This window comes from Calypte anna, chromosome 1, assembly GCF_003957555.1.
Source record: "Calypte anna isolate BGI_N300 chromosome 1, bCalAnn1_v1.p, whole genome shotgun sequence".
Taxonomy (NCBI): Eukaryota; Metazoa; Chordata; class Aves; order Apodiformes; family Trochilidae; genus Calypte; species Calypte anna.
The window spans coordinates 33,164,069-33,191,823 of NC_044244.1; the positions used below are offsets into that span (position 1 = coordinate 33,164,069).

The 27,755-nt window shown below is 36.5% G+C and overlaps 1 protein-coding gene across 4 annotated transcripts; it reads left to right on the forward strand.

Annotated features, from left to right (window-relative positions):
* Positions 1–27,755, forward strand: XPOT (exportin for tRNA). 4 transcript variants are annotated; one of them, XM_030451334.1, is made up of 25 exons: positions 1–204; positions 3,686–3,819; positions 5,124–5,206; positions 6,349–6,405; positions 7,760–7,829; positions 9,026–9,244; positions 9,804–9,988; positions 10,352–10,520; positions 11,815–12,051; positions 12,386–12,424; positions 15,411–15,473; positions 16,430–16,554; positions 17,399–17,543; positions 17,693–17,812; positions 17,991–18,085; positions 18,851–18,920; positions 19,352–19,590; positions 20,095–20,380; positions 22,158–22,347; positions 23,059–23,175; positions 23,261–23,376; positions 23,959–24,006; positions 25,460–25,531; positions 26,646–26,702; positions 27,181–27,755. In XM_030451334.1, exons 2-25 carry the CDS (start codon positions 3,760–3,762, stop codon positions 27,205–27,207), a joined length of 2,889 nt encoding a protein of 962 aa, XP_030307194.1. In that variant the 5' UTR covers positions 1–204; positions 3,686–3,759; the 3' UTR covers positions 27,208–27,755. The 4 variants fall into 4 exon arrangements, with proteins under 4 accessions (XP_030307194.1, XP_030307205.1, XP_030307223.1 ...); XM_030451345.1 differs by lacking the exon at positions 1–204 and adding an exon at positions 452–533; XM_030451354.1 differs by lacking the exon at positions 1–204 and adding an exon at positions 909–998.

A 27,755-nucleotide genomic window follows, 5' to 3' on the forward strand; every position in this document is an offset into this window, starting at 1 on the left:
CGGGGGCAGCTCTGCTTCCCGGAGGCCGTTCCTTACGTGCAAGGGCCGCGGCGCCTCCCCTGGGCGTCCTTCTCCTCCCGCCGCCTGCTGAGGCGGCGCGGCCTGGCCCGGCCTGGCCCGGTCCGGTCCCTATGCTCGTGGCGGCTGCGGAGTTATGGGGTTGGGAGCCGGCAGCCCCGCCGCGATGGAGGAGTGACCGGGAAGGTAACGGCGGGGGGGGACGGAGCACGACACGCGGCGCGGGGTGACTCAGCCCGGCAGGGGCGGGGGGGGCTGGGCCGTTGGTGGGGGCCTCCGAGCCTCGGCGGCGGGGAAGGGGCGGTGTGGGCGCACGCGGGCGTCGCCGTTGAGCTGGGGGCGGCGGGGGCTCCTCCGTCACCCGTCCGGTTACAGTCAGCCCGGTGCCGCCGCCGCCTCCTCCGCAGCTGTGAAGCTCTGGGGGCTTAGTGGGGGAAGGCACCGCCACCTCACCGCCCGGCCCCGCTGTTGGGGGAGCGGGGTGGTGCCGTACTCCGCCGCTGCTCCGTGAGCTGGTGAGGGCGGGGGGGGAGGAAGGGAGGTTGGGTGCGTGCGTCCGCGAAAAATACCGGGGTTTTCTCTCCTAACGTACGGTACAGCTCGCGGTGCGGTTGTATCTTCCCGTTTCGCGGGAGCTGCCTTGGGAGCCGTCCCCCGCCATGGCTCCGGTGGGGGGAAGGAAGTCACCGTAAGCTCCGAGACTGCGACGTGACAGGAGGGACCTCCCCGCACCTCCATATTCCGCAGCTCCCGTCCTGCCTCAGCACGGATCTTCTCCGCCGGGAGTGCATTGTCACCGGCAGCGGCTCCGGGAGGGGCCCAAGGGGTTAAGCGGCAGCCCCGGAGGCGGCGGGGTGCCCGGTCGCCCTCTGCGTCCCAGCCGCTGAGGCGGGCAGAGGGTTGGGTCCCCCGCGGGACGGGGCTGACCGAGCCCCTTGGGGGGCACGAAGGCCTCGCTCCTCCCGGGGCATTCCTGGCCGGTAAGAATGTGCCTGAGATGAAGAGCTAGTATGTCACTTCCAGAAATAAAAGTTTCTCGGCCATTTGAAAAGTTCTCGAAGTAGCTGTAATTACACAGCTGCTAATTTTAACCACGCGTTAGGTCAGTGTCAAGGCTCTAGACCCCTAAGGGTCTGAAAATACGCTCAAGATTTGCAAAAAGCAAAGTCACGATCAAAAAAAGAGTGCAAAAGATGAGCTGTGCCGTCTTTGTTTCATTAGAAAACTGAGGGACTTGAAATGGAGCATGTGACTGGCTCCCTGGGTGCTATCACAATCTTGTAAATACCTAAAATGAGTGTTGTAAAAGAAGTATTATTTAATTATTAATTGTTCCTGTGGTTATCATCTGTAGTTAAAATGCTCTAAATGCTGTCATTACTAGGGTATATCTGGATCTAAGGTACACACCTTTAGCCGTGTTATTGTTGTTAAACTGGGAAATCTTTCCCACTTGAAGTGTGACCACAGGTTTTTTCCTGCTTTCCTGTATGAAAGCAGTCTCTACTGTTGAATGCATTTATAAGTATTTAATATGTGAAAGGGAAAAAGCTTTCCTGATGAGGTATACATATACCTGTATGACTTCATTACTAAGGAACTGCACCCTCCTAATTACAGTAAGGTCAGTTTGCCACCTAGCTTAGTGTACAGCTTAACAAAAGAAGCACGTGTGTAAATTAGACAGTACTTTTTACACAGCAGCATAGTAACTATTAATGTTATTGAGTGTTTTTGAGAAATAAAACTTGAATTAACGACATACTCAATGTTATAGGTGAGTGTATCTTGCAAGGATTTTTCAAAGTGCAAGTACAGTTAAAATTGCAGGGTTCTTTTGCATTTGAAATGCAACTGGCTGGTAGAACAGATTTGTGGTGGAAAAGCTACCAGCTTAACTAAAACCATGTAGCATGAGAAGCTATCTTGTTAGCTTTCTCAAAAGGTTTGTTACATTAAAATAGTCTTTCTCATTAGTTGTCTTCTAGAGATATCTTAGAAAATGATGTATGCCAGAAGATGAAATTTTGAATATGCTCATGTAGCATATACAAAATTAGTAGAACTGGTTGGCATTGCTGTTAGCTAAACAAGTGAAGATGTTTGAGACAGGTTATTTTCAATGGCAAAACGTGAAGGTTACTACCTTTTGGGCAGATAACGTAGTAATATCAGCAGGAAAATATGTTTCTATATATGAAATCATTTATTTGTATAACTTGACCACACCCTAATCAAAAGATGCTGTAAAAATAATTTTCCCCACAGCTCTTTACCTTTATTTTAATCTGGCTGTTTTGGATGTTGATTATGAAGAAAACAAGCTGAGGGCTGGGGACGCACAGAGAGAAGACTCAGCAGAGTAATTTTAAAATCCCTAAAGGTTTTGACCCTGAGTGGGATTGCTCTGCGTTAAGGCAGTGTGTGAAGTTCGTTTTGCCACAAGTCATTGCTTTGTTCCAGATTTTCTGGTTTCTGTACTGCTGCAACCTGCAAAAAAAATTTTTTTTGGTACAAGCTCAGTTTTGCTTGTTGAATTGCTTGTTACAGTGTATTCTGTAATGAGTCTTATAAAAATGACTGTTACCATGTTAAATTTTTGGCTCTCCTTTTAAGGCACTGTGCCACCTTTCTTCCCGGGGGGAGGGCGAACACTACAGCACAAGGCGAAGACTTAAGAAATCTGGAGTTCTACCTGTAGGCATGTCAGCAGCTTTATACCACAGTTTCTTTGTATTTCATCTCTTCCTCATGTCAGTCTTCTTTCCCCCTACCTCCTCCATACTTAAATAACAAAGCCTTGGTTTAGGCCTTAATAACTATGTTACCATGAGTTGGTGGGGCTTTGTAGGATAGATGGCTTTGTGTCCCCTCTTGTAGTCAACAGATTTTTAGTATCCTAGTATTTGACAAAGATTGGTTGCTTTTTTTTTTAATTAAGTTTTTTGCAAGAGCCCTGTGGAACAGGCTGTAGAGAGGCACATCATCTTTAGAACATTTGTCTAGCTTGCTTGTTGATTTTATGCTGAATTTTCTAACTAAAAACCAATGCTAGCAAATCAACATTCATTAGTAGGAACAGAAAACTTTGTTAACAAACTCAGCGTGGTGTATTTTGTGGTTAATTTCTAAGACACTTCTCTTGTGTGCACTTGCTTTAGAAGTCAGACCTCCTAATGGCTTTGCCCCTCTCTAGAGGAAATACTTCATAAGTGTTTCTATATCTTGACAATATTAGAGATGAGTAGAGATTTTTTTTTCAGTTGTAAAGTTTGTGGTGGGAAAAAATACCTTGGTCTGTCATTTAAGTAGCAGATTTTTGCTTATGTCACATCTTACTGAAGCCTCTGCATGCCTGAAATTTGAGTTGAAGCCTTTCAGCTGAATAGTATTTATCATACCATTTCTCTGTTAATTTAGATTTTAGCACTTTTCAAGATAACTGATATATGGAGAGTTCAAATATTCCCTATCCAGTAAGTTTAGTACTATTTAAAGTTGATTAAAGGACTTAGAATCCTGAAGTATGTCAGCAGTATGTGTGTTCATGTTTTGGTGGAGTACATACTATGTGTCTGAGGTTTGTTGCCAAACTTGTGTGGTTTTTGCAATCCTGTTTTTATTTTTATTGTTCTGCTGAGTAAATAGTTTCTTTCTATATTTGCAGATGGTCGTAGTTTCCCCTCTACAAGAAGTGGGCAAACCAGTTAGGAGTAGGAAACGAGGAGTATAGCAGCAGACATGGATGAACAAGCCCTTTTAGGGCTAAACCCAAATGCTGATGCGGACTTCAGACAAAGAGTATGTGATTAATTTATCTCTAATAATTTGGGATGCTGCTTCAGTGCAAAAGTCTCACATTCTCTTGGGGAGGAGGGCGGTTGTTCTGTTTTTCTTAGTTTGTTTTTTTTTAATTAACTATTACATAGGGTGCATGGTAGCAAGTACAAAACAAAGTCATGTTGCAAGCACATAAGCTGAAGCCCATGTGTCACCATTTCTGTGAAATTACACCTAACACACAGAATTTTTATTTTTTCTGGACTCTGATTCCTTACAATTTTTTATACTTAATGTAGGTTTCCATAGAATTAAAAGCAGCTGAAATTAATGGGTTGCTTGCAGTTGCCCTTTTCATTCTTAGATGTGGTGTTTTATTTTTAATTTGAATGGTTTACTTACCTTAGTGTCTTTTAATGAAACGTGTGTTTTCAGCTAATGAAGCTTGTATTAGCATAGATTAGGTTAAGAAATGTTATGTGAGGAACAGTTACTTCATGAGACATATGCTTCTGTGAAAAGGCATTGCATTTTATATAACTATTTAATGACCAAATATTTCTGCATATTGATTAGAAACATGATTTTGGGAAACTATTTGGTGAATGGAAACAATTATGATCTAATGCAAAAAAAAAAACCAACAACTCAGCAGCTAAAAAACCTCCTTGAAATACATGCATTCATAGAATTGAAATAATACTATGAGCTAATCACTATTTCAAAATTTACTGTGTTGTATAGTAGGCCACACTAAACGTTAAAACACTTAGATCAACTGTTGCCAGAAGCTATTTAGAAATTTTAATAAGCATTAGAAGCATTTTAGATTATCTAAAATTTGGTAGTTTTTTCCAGTCTCTAATAGATTCACCAGTTGACAGTTGTCAGGTTGTCAGTGTTTGAACTTCTGTTGAGCATGAGGTGTTGAATACAGGCAAAGTGGTGGAAGATAAATGGTGAGTTCTTTCCAGTGAAGAATCTAAATCACTTTCTTTGTGGAATTTGTGGAAGGAATAGGCCCTGTGTAGCCCTGTTTCCAAAGGTCACTTCTAACCTCAACATTTGTGATTTAATGGCTTTTATATTCAAGTAACAAAAATCCTAATGTTAACTGGAAATGTGTACCTATAATATTAACGTTTGAAGAAACACCATTTTGTTGTGGTAGTTAGGAAACCTTATACATACTTGGATGTACCCAAATACTGCTTGTTTGTTTGTTTTTAAGTAGATCTGTTTAAATATGAGTCCCAAGTGTGAATGAGGTGGCTTGCCGTGTGGTTTGTTCTCCTTTTAAATTAAACTTCTATGGATGTTTGCAGGCATTAGCCTACTTTGAGCAGCTGAAGATATCTCAGGATGCTTGGCAAGTCTGTGCAGAAGCATTAGCTCAGAGTATATACAGGTAATGTAGATAAGAATCATTGCTTCTTGTCATTAGTTGTGTATTTGGGTAAGGCTTTAGTGCTTCAGCAAAACTTTAAATTGTTTAAAGTTATTATGGTCTTGACACTACTTTTAGTATAATAATAATTTTGTGGCTGCTGTATAATGCCTTTCAAGGAATAGCAATATATAAATAAAACCATATTAATTTAGTAGCCTAAAGAGTGTTGCTTTATGAAATCCAGGGGAAAAAAGAATGGCTTCTAGTGCTGCCTTCTTGGGGAGGAAAGGAGTATTGAAAATTTCTCATTGTGAGACTATAGGTGTTACATGTGGTGTAACACTACTACTCAGAAGTAGTTCCCTGCCTCTGTTCTGTGGAGTAGGCCATCCCATTTTTCAAGATGTGGAATGTTTAGTCACCACTGGTTTTGCATGGAGTTGTGTATTTACAGCTGCACACTAGGTTGCTGTATATGTATATATATATAACAGGATAACTCAGGTTGGAAGAAGACTGAGGGGTATATATCTCTCAAATGATTTATAGAATGCTTTTTTGTGAATAATTGTTGGAGTCAGAAATTGATAAGAGTAGCAGTAGTTAACAAAGCCACACAAGATTTGAAAACAGTGGTTTATAATCTTTAACAAAGTACTATGATAGCATTTTTAGATACTAAGGTAAAAAAAAAAACCTGTGTAGATTATATAGCTTGTGGAATGTCACTTCCTAATTGATACCTCTTTAGCTTTGCTGTTTCAAGGCTCAATGCTTGCACTTAGCGTACTAATGGACCCTGAATGTAGTATTGAAGCCTGACAGATTTTTCTAATGGCAGGACATAATAGCTATTGTGGTTTTGTATGTTCAATACTGAAATAAAAGCAAGAAAAATTGGCAGGTATAGGAAAAAGAGATTACAACGTTAAACATCAACATTAATTTAACAGTTGCTCATTTTTACCAAATGAATTTGAACATTTTACCAAATTAAGTATTTGTCTTTTTTTTTTAAGTACTAGCATTTTTCTCTAGTGCACAGTAACATTTAATTTACTGGAAGGATGATTTGGTTGAAATATTAGAGGATTTTATTTTTTTCCCCTGAGAAATGTACTGTTTTGTAACCAGTAACATAATTTTTTCTTCTTTTTTAGTGATGATCACATCAAGTTCTTTTGCTTTCAAGTTCTGGAACATCAAATTAAGTTTAAGTGAGTAATCTTGTTGGATTTTGAGCACACTGTAATTAGTTTAACACCTATGTATGGCCCAATGCAGACCCAGTTACCAAGGATGGCTTGAAACTTGCTTAGCCATTCCTTTCTGGAGATTCAAGCCTTACTCTGTACTCTCACTGATTTTTGCAGAAAAGAGTCATGCAAGCAGCAGTCTTGCTCAGTACAGGGTCCTGGACTTCAGACAGAGCCCTATTCATTCAGTAACTCTGGCAGAGACTTCAGGAGAAAGTAGTCTTTTCACTGCATGGCATTTTTATAGAGTCATGATTTTAGGAAAAAAAATAACTTGAAATTATTTAAGTTTCATTGTATGAAACTGTTTTTTCACACTTCAGGCTCCTTTAGTCAGTACTTAAATGCCAGTGGCAAAGATGTCTGTCTCTTGGAATATCATTGTGACAGGTTGCAATACAATGAACGTGTGGGTCAGGCTTTAGATAGGAGTGAGATGGATTTTGTAACTGATTTTCACAATTATGTATTAGCAAAAAAAGTAAAGGTTTAATTTTGTGGTTTGGATTTTTTTTTTTTTTACCTGATTTTACCTCATTGTTCACATTTCTCTGCTTATGCCTCTCCTGTCATCTTCTTCCTGCAATGTGCTTTCTCTTGTTTTTCTGCCTCTTACTTTCTGAGTGTTCTCAGTGAGGCTTTTTTTATTTTCCTTAATCAGTACTTGTGATGGGAAAACTGGAGTCACATTCAGCAGTCATTCCTGTTAGGGACTTCACCAGAGCTACAGCTAGCTCTGTTTCAGGGAAAATGTTCTCATTTTAGCTTATCATGGAAAGGAACATGTTGCAGTAGTTGGGGTGGTCTGGTTATAATGCTAGTTTTTGCCAAGACTCTAAGTATTACATAAAGCAGAAGAACTTGGTTGCTTTTTTGTTTTGACATGTCTGATAATAAATATACTGTAGGTTAGATCAGTGTAGGACATCCTTGTGCTCACTGTTGACAGTGTTCAGCATGTAGTAAACAAGTTTGAGCACATAAAAATGCCCTTTCCTCTCCCCATGGCTTATGGTCAAATGTGTGTTTTTTTATCAGGGTCACAGAGCAGTCTTCCTGCAAAATTTCAGATTCCTACTTCAATATAGCAGGCAGTAGTGCCTCCATGTAATCTATTAATAGGGGCAAAATGTTTTCCTCATTTTTGTCTTTCTCTTGAAATTTTAGTGTGCCAGTAGATGTGTAAATTCCTTTTCTAGGAACCCTTAATTTATATTAATATTCAGTATTATGTGCAATATTAAGCTTTCTCACCTTGCTGAATGTTACTTTGTATGAAGCAGTTGTATTTTGATCTCATTATACTTCGTTTCAGATACTCTGAGCTGACTGAAGTCCAGCAGCAGCTAATTAGGGAAACACTCATAACATGGCTGCAAGCACAGGTAAATATGTCCCTTCAAAGGGGCTCATTAGTAGGCTAACAGAAGGCACTGAGTGTGGGCTAAATGTTTTATCTGCCATGTGAGTTAAAGATGGCTGCCTGAAGATATATGGTATCAGATGGTTAAAAGGATAATTTTAATAGGTTAATATTTATTAGAAATTCTTTAAATCAAATTTTGTAAAGAAGTCTGTGCTTGAACTTATTACTGAATATAAAACTGTAAGAGATAATGGTTGTGTCTTAATCAGTTGTGTGTGAAATAAGGAGCATTAAAGGGTTCCCTTTAGAGAATTATAACCCAGATTCCTGATACTTCTAAGTTTCTGGAGGAGGAGCAGTAATTTTGTTTCAGAGACCCTTCTGGCCTAACTCCTGTCTGCTTAGAATGCCAGCAGAAGTCTATCAGTGGACAACATCACTGCTCTGTTAATACTATGGAAGAGCATTGGCTCTTCTTCCTGCTGGAATAATTACTGTAGCTGAACATGTGGTGTCCGCTGGACCTGTTACAAGTTTGCAATCAGCAGAACCATCAAGTGGGGTGATGCAAGTCTTTGCTTATACCTGGTGCTTATTGTTTCACTTTTGCACTGGAACGCAGTTGCTTTGTTTGTAGAAAGCTTAATAGTAGGAAACTGAATACAATACAACTTGTAAAAGAGCAGATAATTGTGAACTGGATTAAATGGCTTTCAATTTTCATTTGTGGCAAGCATTTAGGAGGAGTTAATGGAAAAGGGGAGGGAAGGAGAGAGCTTAGTAGTGACAGATTTAATTTTAATGTTCTCCACCCTCACCCCCCAGTGATCTGAGATTTAAAAACTTCCTGTGCTCTTCTTAAAGCTAGCATCTAACTTAAGCAGAAACTAGATAAAAGAGGACAGTAACTCATTTATTGGAAGTTCTTGTTTACTCTTTTCACCAGATGAACAAACTAGCTTTTAGTCTTTGAATAGCACACTTTATGTCTTAGTACTGAAAGAAAGGCTTAGGACTGCATCACCCAGAAATAATATTTTCCTTGTTTCATTACAGTTTAGCTAAGTTTTCTTCAAAAGCATTGGAAATACGACACTATTTATATAAGCCAGGAACAGAGGTGGCACAGTAATTGCTGTACAGAGATCAGCAAGCATATGCAATTCTTCTCTAATTTACTAAGAATATACAAATAAAATATCTTGTTTCTACCAGATGCTGAATCCCCAGCCCGAGAAGACTTTTATTCGCAACAAAGCAGCACAAGTCTTTGCACTGCTTTTTGTTACTGAATATCTCACAAAGTGGCCCAAGTTTTTTTTTGATATTCTATCAGTAGTTGACCTTAATCCCCGAGGTGTGGATATGTACCTCAGAATCCTGATGGCTGTTGATGCTGAGCTGGTAGACCGGGATGTTGTTCATACATCAGAAGTGAGTTATTATTTTGCATGAACATTTGTTTTAAACTGTCAAAAAGTTCTCTTTAATTAGAACAGAAGACATGCAGAGATGTTAATTTCTGCTTGTGGCAACTCTACCATAGAGACATTATGTAGTTTAGATCCAGAAGCCATGCATTGTTTAATGCTTTTTATGGTTCATACTTTTCAATTAATGTACTTTTTTCCTTGAAAAGCTCGCAAATGAAAAAGGGACTGACTTAGCCAATAGATTCCTTAAACTAGTGCATTTTAAATATTAATTTCTTCTAGTGCCTGTTTAAGGAGTCCTAACATCCTCTTAATGATCTAGAGGACTTCCTCCTTTGCCTTTCTTTAATGTTTGTGCATTGTGGTAGAAAAAAAACCTAGGATATTTTGGTTTTATTTCATCCAAGAAAAAGAAAGTATGGATATCTGATTTTTAGTTGTTCATCTTGCTGGGACAAGTGGTGTCTGGTAGTTTAGGTAGTTTAGGTTTAGGAATGCTACTAATTTCACAAGATGCTCATCTATGACAAGACTGATTTATCTTTTTTCTGTATTGGCAGGAGGCTCGTAGGAACACCTTATTAAAAGATACTATGAGGGAACAATGCATTCCAAGTTTAGTGGAATCGTGGTACCAAATCTTACAGAACTATCAATATACTAACTCAGAGTTGACATGCCAGTGCCTTGAAGTAGTTGGAGCTTATGTATCCTGGATAGATTTGAGCCTGATAGCTAATGAAAGGTAAGGGTTTTCTAATGGAATATCATTGCAGAAATAACCTTGTGACCATCCTGACTGTATTTATATGAAACAGAATGATCACTGATCTTTGAAAAAGGATTTGAATTATATGCAAACCTTTGGAGATTTTTGTTTTTTCAGTAGAGTGACTGACTTTGCAAGCCAAGTTGATAAAGAAGCCCAAATAGACACTTGAGTTTGCTGGCTGCTCCTTCATATTACAAAATGCTGGGCTTTGACAGTACAATAGACTTTTCAACTGTCTTATACCAAGAAACCATTGTTAATATGCACAGAAATACTATGAAGCTTCTGTAAGATGTTATTGTGTACATATAAAAATAAACCCTTTTTTCTTTGAAGGTTTATAAATATGCTGCTAGGTCACATGTCTGTGGAAGTCCTCCGGGAAGAAGCCTGTGATTGTTTGTTTGAAATTGTAAATAAGGGAATGGACCCAATTGATAAGACAAAATTAGTTGAATCTTTATGTCAAGTATTGCAGTCTGCTGGACTCTTCAGTATTGATCAGGTTTGTATATGAATTTTTACAACAGGAATATAAGTCATGGTTTTCCTGCAGCCCTTAAATGAGCAAATGAACAGAAAACTATAAAAGCTCACAGATTAGGGATAATTCTGCATCAATACTGAACACTTCTTACACTTCTTTTGTACTTAAGTTAACAGCTTGCTACTAATATTCCTTATTTACTTAAAACACACTGCATTTTTTTTATCCTCAGCATGACTTTTTCATTTTAGAAGCAAGGTAACTCCTCTGTTCATCTCCTAAAATAGATGCTTTCTGTTAATTTTTCTATGTTTCCATTGCATTGAACCTTCTCTTCTGAATGTTTACATAGTAGATATTGTAATCAAGGCAGAAATTTTTTAGGCTGACACATTAGATCAGCTGTGCATAACTGGGTTGGGGAATCAGCTTTCTTAAGGGCACATATGCTGTTCTGTATGTCTGCATAATCAGGTGTGAGGCTTGAAATTCTTATCCATAACCTGGAAAAATACACCTGCTAACCAAACACACATTTCCTGGCAGCTGAACTGAACAGCCATTTACTGCCTGCTATGAAGACTGGGAAGTGAGGGAACTAGTCCTTTATGGAACTGTAGTCCTGGGATTGCAAGGCCATTATCTCTTCATTTTGAAGCCTTTGACAAATTTGTGTTCCTACTAAAGACAAAGTATGCATTCATCAATTAGGAGGGCATTCCTCTGAAAAATCTTTCTTACCTTGGTCTCAGAAAGATGACTACTTCTGCTTTTGAACAGTTATGTCAGGGAGCAATGTATCTGGTTTGGGTGACTGGTCTAGGGGTGTTTCTCAATTCTGATCAATATATTTTTCCACAAGCGAAACATAAATATTTAATATTAACTCAATCTTGCAGGCAGTACTGAAAGTTACTTGTTATCAGTATTTCTGAAGTGAGCTACAGTTGTTAAGTCTTCGAAGTTTTCCCATAAAAATATTTTCCTCTTGCATTGCAGCCTAAAATTTATTTTAGGTATGTGCTTCTGCTTTTATTTTGAATGTGCTTCTTGCTGTAAAGAGAAAAAAACTAATCTGAAGAGATGAAGCAAACTACTGTTATAATATGGAGGACAGCCATATCTGGCACTTCTGTAATTTTGCTTTCTCCATTCCCTGGCAAAAGCAAGCCAGACTACTGTCCTTTCCATCTAGGAGACAAATGTTGGTTTTGCTTCAACATAACAGGTGTGGATGGTACAGTTTATGACTTCTCATGCTATTTAAACATGCACTCCTCCAGTATTTTTAATTTAATGTCTCTTTTTGCAGGAAGATGATGTGGATTTTCTGGCCAGATTTTCTAAGCTGGTCAATGGGATGGGGCAAGCATTAATAGCTAGCTGGACTAAACTGGTGAAAAATGGTGATATGAAAAGTGCTCAAGACACTCTGCAAGCTATTGAAGCAAAAGTGGCCCTAATGTTGCAACTTCTAATTCACGAAGATGATGACATCTCATCTAATATCATTGGCTTTTGTTATGACTACCTTCACATCTTGAAACAAGTAAATACCTCTGGCTTCAGTTTAACCTCACTTTGATGGATGGATGGATCTTTGTGGGAAGATGAATCTGATATGCAAGCTGACTTGCAAAATTGCTTGGTTTCATTTGTTTGGTTTTTAATAGTAAGCATTCAGTAGCTTTAGTGGCTGTGGTTATGCTATTTCTACTGTTTTGTTTAGAAACCTGAAGAAATTGGATTAAATCTTGCATTACGTGGAAAGAAAGTCTGCAGATCATAGAGATGTTAAATCAAACCTTTAAATTAAAAAAATGTTAAAATCTTTTAAAAAGGAGTTTCTATGCAAAAAATAACACTTGAAATTTATTTTACAGCTTTCTGCTCTTTCAGACCAACAAAAAGCTAATGTAGAGGTAAGTCTTTTTTACTAGAGGTTTTCTCAAAATTTCAAGAACACATTAGGTCAGAATTTTTATTTTGCTGAAACCATGTTTTATTTATATGCCTTAAAATATGTGTGTGACAGTAATTAAAAGGGAAGACTTAGAAGTAAGAACAGTATGTTCCATCTTCTGCTAAGTAACTGTTTCTTTGAATAGTAAATATGTATTGAATTGTGTATGAAGATGAAATCTATTTTAGAGCTGGTCTTCCCAGGCAACCTCTAAGCATATGGTAAGATCCCATACAGTATTTATAGTTGATAGAATATTGCTAAATCGAGATGTAAGAGGGTTTTTTTCCTGAAGCTTTGTGTTTTTGTTTAAATCATCTCTAATTCCAAAGCATTGAAAGAAGTATAGGAAGGGTTGTCAGAAAATTGAACCCTTGATAGATATCATCAGTTAAACTTACAAAAAAAGCTGCAACTCCACTATAATATGTTTTCATAAATTTATATGCTTGAATTTGCACATGAGCTTAAGTTCATATATAAAGCATGAACTTTATGTATGTTCTATATATGTTTTTATACATTTAATACATATTAAACATGTATTATGTTTAATTATGTTTAATAATTATCTTTAATACATAAGGCAGTGAGCTTGTTTGTTTTTTCAGTACAGTCCTTTTTAAAGTAATTTTGCCTATGATCCTTCAGAATCAGTGTGGATGTACCAATTCAGATGTTGAACTGGTTAGATTGGTTTGAGTTAATTCAGCTGACAGCTGGAATTCCTTTTACAAAAAAACCTGAATTCTGTACCTGTTCTAACATGAAAAGTTGAATTGGGATAGCTGTGGCTAGAGTATCTTGATCTGGTTTTGTCTGATATCTGTTCAAATTAGATGAGGTAACACATTAAGAGAAGTTTGATAACATCACCGAATCTCTTGTTACTATATGTCTTTTGTTCTTATAACTGGATCAAAGCAAATTTCTACTGCAGTGCACTTACAATACTTAACATTTGAATGTTCTACTGTCCTGAAAGATTGTTTTGGTAACCTTGCTTTCATATTGAGAGACTTGGATAGATCTATTTCTTAATTTTACTGAACACTTCTTGAGGATTTGTGTTAAACCAAGAAACCAGTCATACCAATCTTTCTTCTTTCATGCAACTCGTAAGGAAGTATTTGGATGTAATCTGAATCTTACTGTTGTCTGCCTTAGGCTTTAAGTTGTGTGCTTAGCAGCATTGTTTTAAAGTCTTGTACCTAAGAAGTTTTCACTTTCAACTTGTGTGTTATTTGAACAGGAAAAAACAGGGTTATGTTAATAATGCCTTTGAAGTTCCAAAGTTTTTTCTCACTAGCAGGATCACATTTTTTATTCTTAAAATGACAGGTGTTTGTAAGCATTTCTGACTACAAACATATGAAATTAATGTTTTGCAATTATTTCAGTCCTTCAGAATTACTTCTTGAGGCAGAGACTTCTCACAGATGCTGACACGTGGTGTCAATGGAAAGTCTGATCACATTCTTGCTGTTTCACCATGCTCTTCTTCGAAGTATTTTAAGTGTCTCTGTCTTCAAGATAACCAAGAATTTTCATCTCACTAACCTAAGTTCCAATCATTGGCCCATTTTGGTGCTAAAGAATTAAAAGTTTTGCACTTAAAATGCAAAATATGTAAAATGCTAATTAATATGTCAAAAGTTTGTTTTATTTTTTAATTTAACCTCATTCTCATGTTTTGTATTTGACTAAAATTTGGCTATATGGATTGAGAACATCCAGAGCAGGAATCACAAAACCCTAATCAAGTGCTTACTTATACAATCAGCATTTTCATTTGCTATAGTTAGAAGAAAAGGTGTTCACTGCTGAATTTAACCAATGGTGGGGAAGACACCTAGTAGTAGATATAGGGGTGAGGGACTCTGTGATGTTGCTGATGGAATACTTGTTATAAATCTACTGAGTCTTCTCCAATATTCACTTAGCCCTTTCCTTGTCAATAAGTATCTTTATATGCCCTAATGCTTGCTTCTACTTAATATTCTTTTAGACTTCTAACACTTGTCACAGATATAAAAATCATCTGCCTCTGATTCAGTGTTAATTAGAGTAGTTTTCCGTCCATTTGAAGTATTTAAATTTAAATACATTTTTTCTAGGTACCCCAGAACAAACAGTTGAACCGAAGTGAAAATTAAATATAGGTTGTTTTTTGTTTGTTTGTTTCTTAAACTCTTATTTTCTGCTAATTATGCGCCTGTCCAATTTCAATGCATCCTTGTGAGCATGAGTGGAATTGAGTACTCTGTATATTTTAAACATCAAATCAGAGTTTAGAAAACCTGAACTAGTAAATGCTTAGTAAGAGCAAAGTGATACATTTAGAGTTTAAGGCCTTTATTCCTGTTTTAGGGCTTACCAGCAGTCCCTGCTAAGGTGAAATTGCACATCAGTGATTTAACAACTTGCTGTTGCTGAAAAAGGTTTTTTCTTTTCTTACTCCTGTTCAGTGCTCTTGGTTCTTATTCATTAATTCAGCTTGTTAACTTATCCCCCCAAAAAAGGCATTTGAAGGATGTTGAGGTATTAGAGAAGTTAACATTACAGCTGAGCTTGCCTGTGTCTTTAAAAGAGGATCTTGGATAACCTGTTTAGCTTCCTCTGCCTAGTTCAGTCACCTTAATTGTTGTTTTCCATGTAAACTGAACAGCACAGATTACAAGCAGGAAACAAAACCAGATACTGTCAGAGGCTGAGAGCTCCAAGTCATTTGTGGCAGAATGGCATCTGTGTATTGTTTGGATGTAATCCACATGTTTCAATTTGCACTGCTACTTCTGTTAAGGCTCTGAAAATAATAATCAAATGGGATTTAAATATTTGTAAACATTTAACACTTGCTTTAATGATTTCTTTAGTATAGGATTTTAACTGTTGCTTCTTACCATTTGTCTGCTTCTACAATTACAGTTCTGTTTTTATCTTAGGCAATCATGCTGGCTGTTATGAAGAAGTTGACATATGATGAAGAATATAATTTTGAAAATGAGGTATTGTGTTATATGAACAAACAAATGCAACTTAAATTACATGTGGTAAAATTTGCTGATGCTTTAAAAATCAGTGTTTTACATAGACTTAAGGATTTAAAGGTAGGAAGCAAAAGTGAGTAGGCTTAATTTGTCCTGTATGTAAAGCTTATTTGACCTCTGGACAGTCTGCATAGGCCAAAACAACATAGTAAAGGGCTGTCCAAACCAGTTCAGTTAACAACTCCTGTCTGCATTTGTGCAGAACTACTCCTAGACAAATACAGCTGTGCTGTTAGCTAAACATAGCTGTTAAAATGGCTTGTTCAGGGTGAGTTTGTATGTTTCTGCACATCACTTCTGTCTTGCAAAATGATTTGAGATCAAACCTCTGCAAAAATAAGCTAAAGGAGTCAGAAAGTATTTGATTTCACTTTCCTCAGTCAGCCTGCAATGACCACGTATGTTAGACAGGCTTACTTCTGCTCCAGGCTATTTGGAGAGCCATAATCTTGAAAAGTTTACCTTAAACATCATAAATGTTTCTGTCAGTTTAATTTTAAAGCAAAACTAGATGCTGAGAAAAAATATCTTTGAGGAGTGAGTCAATTTTCAAGAATAAGAATCGTTCAAGTTGCGACTTTCCAAAGTGGGGGAATCCACCACTTCCCCTGGGAGACCATTCCAATGTCTGAATTAGGTAAATAAGGCTTTGCCAAGAGCATTGTCTGTCTTCTACTTTTGGCTAGTTTGCAGTTTTGGAAAGCCTTTTTAATATGCTTCTGGACTGAGTGCATTGGGTCTCATTTAATGAGCCAGAAAAGGAGTCTGCAGTCATGTTGCAAGAGCATTTTTGAATTCTCTGAACGTGGTATACTGTATTGTATGTACATGTTATTGGTTTAGATGTAAATTGTCAAAAATGGTGGTGGGTGGATTTAAACATGAAAATATGGACTGACGTGAATGTTTTGTAGGGTGAAGATGAAGCAATGTTTGTGGAATACAGAAAACAGTTGAAGCTGTTACTGGACAGACTTGCTCAGGTCTCACCAGAGTTACTGTTGGCATCTGTCCGCAGAGTTTTTAACACTACACTTCAGTAAGTTGGGGTTTTTAACATGTTTACACAGTCCCCTTGGATTTTTTTTTTGCCTTTTGTAGTTTTCAGGGTTTGTAATGAATGTGTGATACAGCAAGATGAAGCCAATTGGTAGAATGAGCCTGTTAAAACTTCATGATAAACATGACTTTGTATGATCTTTTACTCACCTGCTTACTAGGAAGAAGCTTTATTTTCTGTAACTTTAATGGCAGCTTATTTTTTTTTTCTCTTGATCTTTGTAATTTACCTGCAAATCCATCTGGACAGGTGTTTACACTTCAAGAGAATGCTTGGAATGTGGCAAATAATTTTATTTGTCACTGCTATCAGAAAACAAAGTTTGGATAGGAAAAAGAAACAAAAGTGAAGGTGTTTTTTTTTAAAAAAAAAGCTGTATAAGCTAGGCATGTAAATAAAGAAACTAGTAGTAGTTGCCTGTCTAGGAACACAGTGTGTGTGTACAAATAGAAACCCAACATTGTTGGTGTCCTTGAACCTTGCTCCTTAGTGAGCCCTCTCTTTAAGTGAAACTGAATGGCTTGTCCATGTGTCACAGTAGGTGGTTTTTGTACCCAAACAAGCACTTCAAGAAACTTGTAGCTTTCAAGTTGAAACTAGTAAAAGAAAATCAGTAGTGTTCTGATGTAGAGGTGCTGTGTTAGTAGGTAAAATCTTCCTGAAGCATCCTGAAATCCTGGCTAGGTCTTAAAGTGTTTCTTTGTTTAAATCCACTTTTTATGCTGTGCATCAGAAGAAGGTTCAAAAGAAAATACTAACATGGTAGAACTGTGATTATTCCATAAGCTATGAGACTAACATGCTCTTCATATTCCTTCTTTAGGAACTGGCAGACTACACGATTTATGGAAGTAGAAGTAGCAATAAGGCTGCTGTATATGTTGGCTGAGGCTCTTCCTGTATCTCATGGTGCTCACTTCTCTGGTGATGTCACAAAAGCTACAGCTTTGCAGGACATGATGAGAACTGTAAGCATGTGTGTTGTGGGAGCTATTTAAAAATGCTAATAAAGACTGAAACATTCCAGTTCAAATGCCTCATTTTGATTACCAGCACATTATCTATATTGTAGTTATAAACAGCTAAAGTACTAACTTGCTAATGCTTTTATTTATAGCTGGTGACTTCTGGTGTTAGTGCCTATCAACACACATCAGTGACCCTGGAATTCTTTGAAACAGTGGTTAGATATGAAAAATTCTTTGCTGTTGAACCTCAGCACATTCCAGCTGTTCTAGTAAGTTTAATCCGTTTACATTTTCAACTAGATAAAACAAGATACGTTCTTTAGACTTCAGAAATTTTCTTATTTTCTGAAGGTCCCTGAAGAAGTTGGTTCCTTAAATTGCTGGATGACTAGCTTTTGCCCTCCCTTTTTTAGATATTATGACTTAGATGTACTATTTTGCTTGCAGATGGCATTTTTAGATCACCGCGGCCTTCGCCATACAAGTCCCAAAGTACGAAGTCGAACAGCTTACCTCTTTTCCAGATTTGTCAAGTCTCTGAAGTGAGTAAAGTTTTTACAAAAGTATCCAAATTGCATTTAATTTAATGTTCATAGCCCTTTTGTGCACCACAGACTGGGCTTCAAATGGACTGCAATGTCCAATATATCAAAACAATGCTCTAGCAAGGTTGTCCTATTGTGTAATACTGTGGTAGCAATAGAAAATGTCAGAACAAAGAACTGGAACACATATGCTTAGCTTATTTTGATGAGATGTTAAAACTGATCAACAACGTAAATTTCTGTCCTGCTTTTCCTCAGTGAGCAGAGATGAGAGTGAAAGGCTCTGGAAACTCCCAAGAGTAACTGTTCCTGTCTCTGACCAAATTCTTAATATTGACAAATTTATACTGATCAAGTTTATTCGGTGTTTTTGAGTCCATCAAACCTCCGGTACTGTCGGTCTTATTTCACAGGCACATATTTAATGTAGAGGCAGGAGAAGCTTCCAAGATGGTTCAGATTTCAGAAGGATCCAATTTTTCAACTGTTAATGAAAATATTTCACTCAGATAGGTGAGGCTATTTATGAATGTTTAACAAACAAACAAACATGAGGCAAAGAAATGTTTATTTCCTCTTACGTCAATCTATTTGTCCAACCAAAAGCACCATATCCACAAGCCAGATTTTTCTACAACAGTGCTTTGATATTTAAAGGGGAGCTGTATATTGAAAAGGTATTTAGTGTCCAGTTTTAACAGCTCCAACCTGTAAAAATGCACACACTTCTAAATACTGTTATGTACTTGTGTTTTACTTCAGTAAGCAAATGAATCCATTTATTGAAGATGTTCTGAATAGAATACAAGACCTGCTGGAACTTTCTCCTCCTGTGAGTATTTACAGCAGGTTTTTGTAATAAATAAGGATTATACTTACTCACTGGTGTGCCTGAGTACTGACTGAATTGTGAGCTGAACACAAACATTTAAGCACAAATAATTGTCCAGCTTTTTTGGTGTGAGATCACTTGCATGCTTGCATGTGTACCTAATTTTAAGACACTTGCTTATGTGGGTTTCTGGGAGTACAGGATATAGATGGCTTATATTTATAAGGCTGTCTGAATTGTAGAAAACTAGTTGTTCCTTCAACTGTTTTTACGTTGTTGCTCCTACTTCAGTAGGAAGAGAATAAAACTATTGTAAATGTACTACAGAGATTACTTAGGCATGATTAAAGAAAATAGTATCTTTAAACTTTGAAGAGACAGTTTTTGATGAAGGACACTTAGTGAATTATGCCTGTTATCTTCCATTTTAGGAAAATGGTTACCAGGCTCTGTTAAGCAGTGATGACCAACTTTTCATTTATGAAACAGCTGGAGTATTGATAGTTAACAGTGAATACTCTGCAGAAAGAAAACAGGTTCTAATGAGGAATTTGTTGACTCCACTGATGGAAAAGTTCAAAGTATTATTAGAAAAACTGATGATGGCACAAGATGAGGACAGACAGATGGCACTGGCTGACTGCCTCAATCATGCCGTTGGGTTTGCTAGGTAGGTACAGCACAGTGACTCTGTGCATTTCTGGTTTGAGTAAAAGGGAAATATAAAGGATTTATTGGGAGGAGGGGCTGAGCTTCTACCTGTGCTTAACTGACCTAGAAAATCATCAGTGGTTGTAAAAATTTCTTATGGTAGCCCAGAAAATTAGTTAAGTCCCCTAGGAAAGGCTACTATGGATGTAGATAAAGATAATATTGAGGAACCTTACAATGAACCAACATCTATTCCCTTCCTCAAGGAGAATTGTGTTGGAGTTATTCTAATCCTACATTGTTTGTAAATTGTTAGAATCTAATTCTTCAAAATCTGCCAAAGTATGGCTACTTCATAGCACCTAATTCTGTTTGTTACTTCCAATGTTTGGCTCCCATTTCATGACATGTAATTTTCTAGTTTAGTGCATGGGTTTCAGAGCATATGTTGTTCTCACTGTTAATATTACTTCATGGGATTGGAATGTGAGCTTATATAAAACTTGGTATATTCCTTTTACAGTCGAACCAGCAAGGCTTTCAGCAATAAGCAAACTGTAAAACAATGTGGCTGCTCAGAGGTTTATCTGGACTGCTTACAAACATTTTTGCCAGCTCTCAGTTGTCCACTGCAAAAGGAAGTTCTGAGAAGTGGTGTCCGCACTTTCCTTCACCGCATGATTATTTGTCTGGAGGAGGAAGTTCTTCCATTCATTCCTTCTGCCTCTGAACACATGCTTAAAGACTGTGAAGCAAAAGATCTTCAAGAATTCATTCCTCTTATAAACCAAATAACAGCAAAGTTTAAGGTATGATATTGAATAAGCTTTTGAGGGTCAAACTGTTTATCTTCTCTTTTCTGGTTCCAGAAAAATAGCTATGTGAATAAAGTGTATTTCTAAGGCTTTGTTACTGTGAAACATAGTCTTCAACCACAGTCATATGTTGCTGTTTTTTTATTAGTCTCATAATTTTGTTGTTTCTAAATGTTGGGGTTTAATATTTTAGAATAAAATATTATTTGCAGCACTGAATTAATTTATTAGAAACACAATTAACTTCACGCCCCACATTGAAGCAAGTACTACAAATTATTCAAGCTCCAGAGTGAATTTTTTCATTTCTTTACAATGAGATTTCTTAAGATCCCAAGATAAATATCAGATGTGGGTACAAAGAAGAATATTGATTTATAAGATCTCAATGCACTGATGTTACTTAAAAATATATGCTTAATGCATTTTTATCCAAAACAGGTTGGCAAATATGGAGGTTTTGAAATGGAGGTGTGAAATACATATTATGTGAGAGTAGGACTGTCAGCTGCCTATCTAGCAAAGGTTCCTGAAGTGTAGCCTTTGGGGGCTTTTTAGTTTCAAACTGTTCAAATGCAAAGTCACTGAAATCTATGAAGTTACTAACCTGTTTCTCATGGTTCATATCCTGGAGCTACAAGAATATTGCACTGTTGTGAATGAGTCGGGAAATCAATTGCTGTAAGAGAAAGCTAAGAAGCCCTTTAAATAGGTTTAAATAAGTCTTTCAGCAGAATGCAAAATTAAAAATACTAAAAGTGAAGAGATGTGCATTTTGTGAGCAGCAGAACAGAGTCATAACATACCTGTGTGACTCTAGCATGCTGACTTGTGTCAGTTGTTTTCCATTTGCAGAGCAGAGAGAATATTTTGAAAAATAAAGCATTCCAGAGATTAGGGAGGAAGACTTATTCCTCTAGTCCTTTCTGTAAGTTATACTAAAATCAATGCAAGATAACAGTAGATAATTACAAATAGTCAGTGTATGGTGAGGAAGGTAAACAAAAAAGTCACAGGAGGAAGACTGGACAAATACTGTGTTCAGATGTAATGTTTAATTTTGTATATGATACTGTACCATACTTATTACAGTATGTACAAATAAAGATCCTAGCTTCACCTTGAATACTTTCGAGGTGCAATAAAGAGAAGATTAAAGACAAAACCTTGTTTAAGCATGAAGAACTGAACATCTGAGTTGCCTTTACAGAACTAGAGGATGTGGCTGACACCTTTGGTTTTTCAATTCATATGTGCCCTTACTTAAATTTCTCACTGAAAGTAGGACATAAATTACAAGTTCATTCTGTAATGCCAGTATTATTATAGCTCAGGAAAACTTATTTCTTTAAGCAGCGTTTAAAGATTAGTGCTATGAAAGGTGGCCTGCTGCCAGTTCTAACATCTCTGACATTTTTTTGTAACTACTGTGGTTTTACAGTAGCCACTTCCTTGATATTTCATGGAATTGGAAATACTGCCTGTCTGAAGAGAAGGATGAGAAATCCTGAAAAAGCTCTGTTCCTATTTGAACTAGAGATAGGACTAAGTATTTTTGCTGAAAGACTTGAAATGGGTGGCATATAAGTCAAGGTGCTGTAACATTCATGGTGACCCTGATGTGACTCATTTTATTGTAAGTGGTTGGTGTATGAGAATACTAAGTTGGAATGTGAATCAAAGCTGAGAATTGTAATAGGCCCTTAAGTTTTCATTTCAAAATGTTTGGTTTCTGAGTGTTTGAATCGATACCCTCTTCCAATCTCCACAGACACAGGTTTCACCTTTTCTGCAGCAGATGTTTATGCCACTACTTCGTGCTATTTTTGAGGTATTGCTCCTTCCAGCAGAAGAAAATGACCAGTCTGCTGCTTTAGAAAAACAAATGTTACGGAGAAGTTACTTTGCTTTTCTGCAGACAGTAACTGGCAGTGGAATGAGTGAAGTCATAGCTAATCAAAGTAAGTCATTCAGTTTCTCAAAGGATAGTTTAGTTATTTTCCAAGAGTGTTGTCTACTCAAATCATTAGGCCAGTTCCTTAACTATGTTAGGTAGAATGGAGTAATGAAAATACAGTATTCAATGTACCTGTTGCACAAAAATTTGGATTTGTGAAATCCAGAAATAATAGGTGTATTTTTCCTATTGATCTTTTCAGCTTATATGTGACCACTGTGTCTATTGGGATAAGAATTCTTTCCCCACTTCCTAAAAAAATGGTACTACCTGTGGGAAAGGAAGTGTGATAAAAGTATCTGAAAAGATACATATTGGAAGCAAAGCAGCACTGAAACAGTTGAGTTTTAATTAGCTACCAGCTTTGGCTAGAGTAGAGAAAACTTATATTTGTAAGCAGGTTTAAGTACCCCCTCACTTTTGTGTGTGTACTAACAGTTAGAAGAGCCATTTAAGTTGCCAAACTTAAAAGCAAACAAAAAAACCAATAACAAAAATCCAATAAAAAAACCCAAACAAGCCAATTATAACCTAAATAAGAGTTGCCTTGCATTGAAGGAAAAACTTCCAAAAAATATTTGACATTTGTACAAAAAAAGTTATTTTGAAGTTGAACCATGTCTTATGGGTCAGTATTTATATTAAAAAAGTGCAACAGTACAGAAATATTTTAGGGTGCGAGTTGAAATGATGGGTTCTTTCTAATGTGTTTAAGGTGCAGAGAATGTGGAGCGTGTGTTGTTCACTGTCATTCAAGGAGCAGTGGATTACCCAGATCCTATTGCACAGAAGACTTGTTTTATTATTCTTTCGAAGTTGGTGGAACTTTGGGGTAAGACTGTGTCTCTGTAATACCTTTGCAGCTGCTACTAACCATGAAGCAATAATAGAACATGAAATGTTACTTTTCTTTTCAGGAGGTAAAGATGGACCAGTAGGCTTTGCAGACTTTGTCTACAAGCACATTGTTCCTGCATGTTTCTTAGCACCTTTGAAGCAAACATTTGACTTAGCAGATGCCCAGACAGTACTGGTGTGTATTATGGACTTCTTTGCTTTCATCTTTGTGGGGCAGTTCAAGCTAAGAAACCTACAGTCACTATGTGATATCAAAGATAGTAATTTAACAAATAGAAAAAAACCTTGTTTTTTGTAATTGAGGTACCTGAATGATTAATGTTGAATTGTTGAATTGTATTCTGTAGTGCACCTATGCTTACTATCAAGCTAGAAAATTGCAGAACTGAGTATTTATCATTGATCTATATTACTAACTAACATTCAGTGAAAGTGAATGCCCACAACCAACCAGCTGTTCTTTAACTTCATTTCAGCTATGACAAATTATTCTGGTTACAGTAGAACAGACTGGAAGGTTGAGGCTCAGTTATCATTGTGTGAGGAGAAAATGTGGGAATTATGGCAAGAACTAAGACCTTGGTTTGGGCCTCACTAGGTTCTTTGGCTTTAAATTTTAAAACCATTTAAAAAACATCTTGACAGTTGGACTTGATGATTCTTAAGGTCTTTTCCAACTTCATGATTCCATGATTCTTAACCAATACTTAACCAATAGACTAATCAAACAGTTTTAATGTTTTGTATTATATTGCAGGCTTTATCAGAATGTGCAGTGACATTAAAAACAATTCATCTCAAAAGGGTAAGCTTCATAATACTTTGCAGAGAATAACTCACTGCAGGTTTCTTTCCAGTGTTTTTATCAGCTTCTAAAAATCAGATACTCCCTAGGGTGAATTACTACTTTACTCCTAAATAAAACAACAGGATAAAGGATCCAGTCTACCTCTTGATAAGTTACTGATATTGACTCTTTAAGGAGAAAAATCTGCTCACTTGATTGTTACTGTGTTTCATTAATCAATTGGCATCTTTCTCTTTTCAGTAGAGTACTGACAGGTAGTTCTATAGTACAGTATAGTATAAACTGACATAGAAGAACAGTTGGAGATGTACTAGAGAGTTCTTCTGTAAAAGTTAAAAGTATCTTTTGATATGCAGACAACTAGATTGGAAAACATGAATTTTGCATTGTCAAACTTCTCAAACACTACAGTATATTTCCATATTTACTGAGAAATGAAACATTTTCTGTGTTGACACTACTGATTCTTGTTACCTTCTTTAATTTTATGGCTAACTTTTCTGTCAAATCCAAGTAAAAGTCATTGCTACATAAACTAAGAAGCTATAAATAGGCAGAGAAGAGTGTGTTAGTTGAAAGGGCCTTATGGATTTGTTCCTTCTTCCCTAAAAGCAATAAAGAGAGAAATATGTAGGAAATTAAGCTTTGGTCAATGAAATAGCTTCCTGTTGCAAGTACTGTTTATTTTAACACTGTTGCTAGAAATACAGGAAAATTGTCTGAAATCTTTTCCTGGCATGTAAATTGTACACAATGTTCTAGTTCTAGAGTAACTTCTGTGATTTAATAAAATTGATTCACATTCCCCAGTAGATGTATTGGATCATGTTTGTATACTGTAATCCCTCTTGCAATGGGAGGTATATGATTAATGCAGATAAAAAAATAAAAATTTGTGTTAACCAAAACAGATGTCTGCTTTGCTATAAGGTTTGGAAGTTCCATTTCATTCTTGTTTAGTGCACCATCGATTACATAGTCAATGTCATAAGAAAAGAAACACTATGTTCAGGGGTACTTGGCAACTAAATTTTGCAGTGGTGGTAGTATGATAAAGCAGCTGGCAGATTCCAATTGCCAATTCTTTTTCTCTTTCATATGTCACATAGTGAAATTAGGGCCCTTGTATTTAACTGGCTTTTGCAGCTGACATGTCACAAGCTGACTGGCTCTATTCTAATTCTTAGTGCAATTTTCAGTGCATTTTTCTGATGTGTAACAAAAGACACTAAATTGCAGTGGAATCTTCAGTGTCAAGGTTCAGAAATCTTTTTATTTGTTAACAGTTGAGAATAACATTAACATGTGTTTTTTGATATGCATAACTTCTCTGTAAAATAGTAATATTGACCTCCAATTTTCAAACTCTTCTGTATCATACAGTATTGGGCTGTGTCTTCCCATATGTCTGAAAATGTGCTTAAACAAATTGTGTATTCCTTTTCTTTAGGGTCCTGAATGCATTCAGTATCTTCAGCAAGAGTATTTGCCTTCTTTACAAGTAGCTCCTGAGATAATTCAGGTAGGAATTGCTAAAAGAATATTTGGAAAACTTGTAACAATCATTTAACATTTTTAAATGGGGACAAAAGGAATACTGACAAAGTTAACCACCTCCTGACCCTCAGTAAAACTTAATTTGATATTGCATATTAGAGTAAGATTAATTTAGTGTAAAGAGTAACTGCAAGAGTGACTTGTAAAAAATAATCTAGTGCATGTGGCCATCTATCTTCCTAATTCAAATATTTACCTGAGGAAAAATATTGGAATATATAAAAATAGTAACTCAAAAATTAACTGAAGAATGTTGAATGTATAGAAAGTGTGGTGATAAAGACTGTGTACAGAAGTTTAAGCCAGAGCACTGGTTCAATTATAAAAAATTATGTACAACATTAAATATGGGGTTCTGTTTGCTTCTTTTGGAGTAGTGTAAAAGGGTTTTCAGAAGTGAAACTTTACACATGACCATTGTCTCAACACTAAGCATTGCTGGCCATATAGTAAGCATTGCCATTAATAAAATGTCAGATGAACACTGGCAGCTTAATTTTAATTGCAGTTAATTTGGATACTGGAGTAACTGGGTTTGCTGCATTGGGAGACAAGTGAGACAATTACAGTACCTCAAGTGTAGATCTTTTAAGTGGCATTAAATATATTCAAGGATCAAGTATTATACCTTGCTGATGGCACAGTGTTTTCTTATTTAAGATTATAACTTCTTCAAGCAACAGACATGTTATGCTGCAATCTAGAGTCACTTACTATGTATGTACTGGTTCTCAACTGTAAATATTAATCTCAAGCATTGATTACAAAGGCACCAAAAGTTTCTGTAAAAGTAAAGGTTTAGAAACTCCTTGTAGTTGTCATAGTGCTGTTTCTATCTATTCGACTGAAAATAAATGTGATATTTGTATCTGAAAGTACAAATTTTTTCACCTCAGAATGTTCTTGACCTGCATAGCTTGATAAAAATTTTTATCTATATCATGTTTTTCTTTGGATGCACAATAGGGAAAAGACAAAATAAAATCAACGGCTTTACATATAAGGTATTCCATATGTTCCTAACATAATTCAGGTTGTCTTGTTGCTTTACTTAGTTATTCACTGTTTCTTTCTTACAGGAATTCTGTCAAGCACTTCAGCAGCCTGATGCTAAAGTTTTCAAAAATTACTTAAAGGTAAAGACCTTTTTTCCCCTTTAAATAGCTTTAAATTCATTTTAACTGTTTTGTATTTCTCTTGTGGTAGTGACCTGAAATAAAATTGAAATATTGAATTATGTGATAATTTTTAACTATAGAGAATCTCCAAGTAGTAAAAGTAGTTATTTAGAAACAGCAAACAGCAGCAAACCTGCATCTGTAGAACGGTCATTTATCCTCAGCACTTTGCCCATCTCCTCAGTACCTTGACATTCTCATGGCTTATATTTAATAGTTGAAATAACAAAAAGTTAAGTTATAATTGTAGTGGATATGTCAGAATGCTTGATTTTTTGAGGGTGTGAGTATAATTAACTAGCACAAGTGGCATCCTTGGACCTAGTGTGTTAAAGAAGAAAATCAGCTCTGTCAAACTAATTATTCTAAACCACAACCATTCCCTGTCTTGTATTTCTTTTGTCTTAAAATGTTTTTTTGAATAAATTTTTAACAGGTATTTTTCCAGAGAGCGAAGCCCTAAGGAAAGTACTGGAATCTCATGTACCTGTTTCCATAATCTAGAACTCTGGTTGTTAATTTATAAACCCGCTAACTCTTGTGCCATTCAAACTGGTTTTGTTTTTAATAAATGTTGCTTTGTGCTCACATCAGTAGATATTTCAGTCCTTCACAAAAAAAGAGAAATGCAAATCCCCCACCTGTGTCTCAAACATGAAGGTATGTGGCAACATGAAAAATTATCTGTATACCTACACAAATTTTTATTATGTATAGGATGACTTAAGCTTATGCTGTTACATGTACAGCAATTAAATGACACTTATTTTTGGAATTAAATGTAAAAATCCCTTCAGAACACAGCAATGGTTATTAAAATGTGTACATTTTTGATACTGAGTAAAGTGTTTTCATAATACATAAAATTCATTTGTTCATGTATGGTGACATGAAAATAAAACAATCAAGTCATTCTTGTAGATAGTAATTTCATTGAAGTTGTCTTAATGATAAAATATATATACCTCCTATAAAACAGATTGGTTTAATAAATTACTTCATTTAAAATTA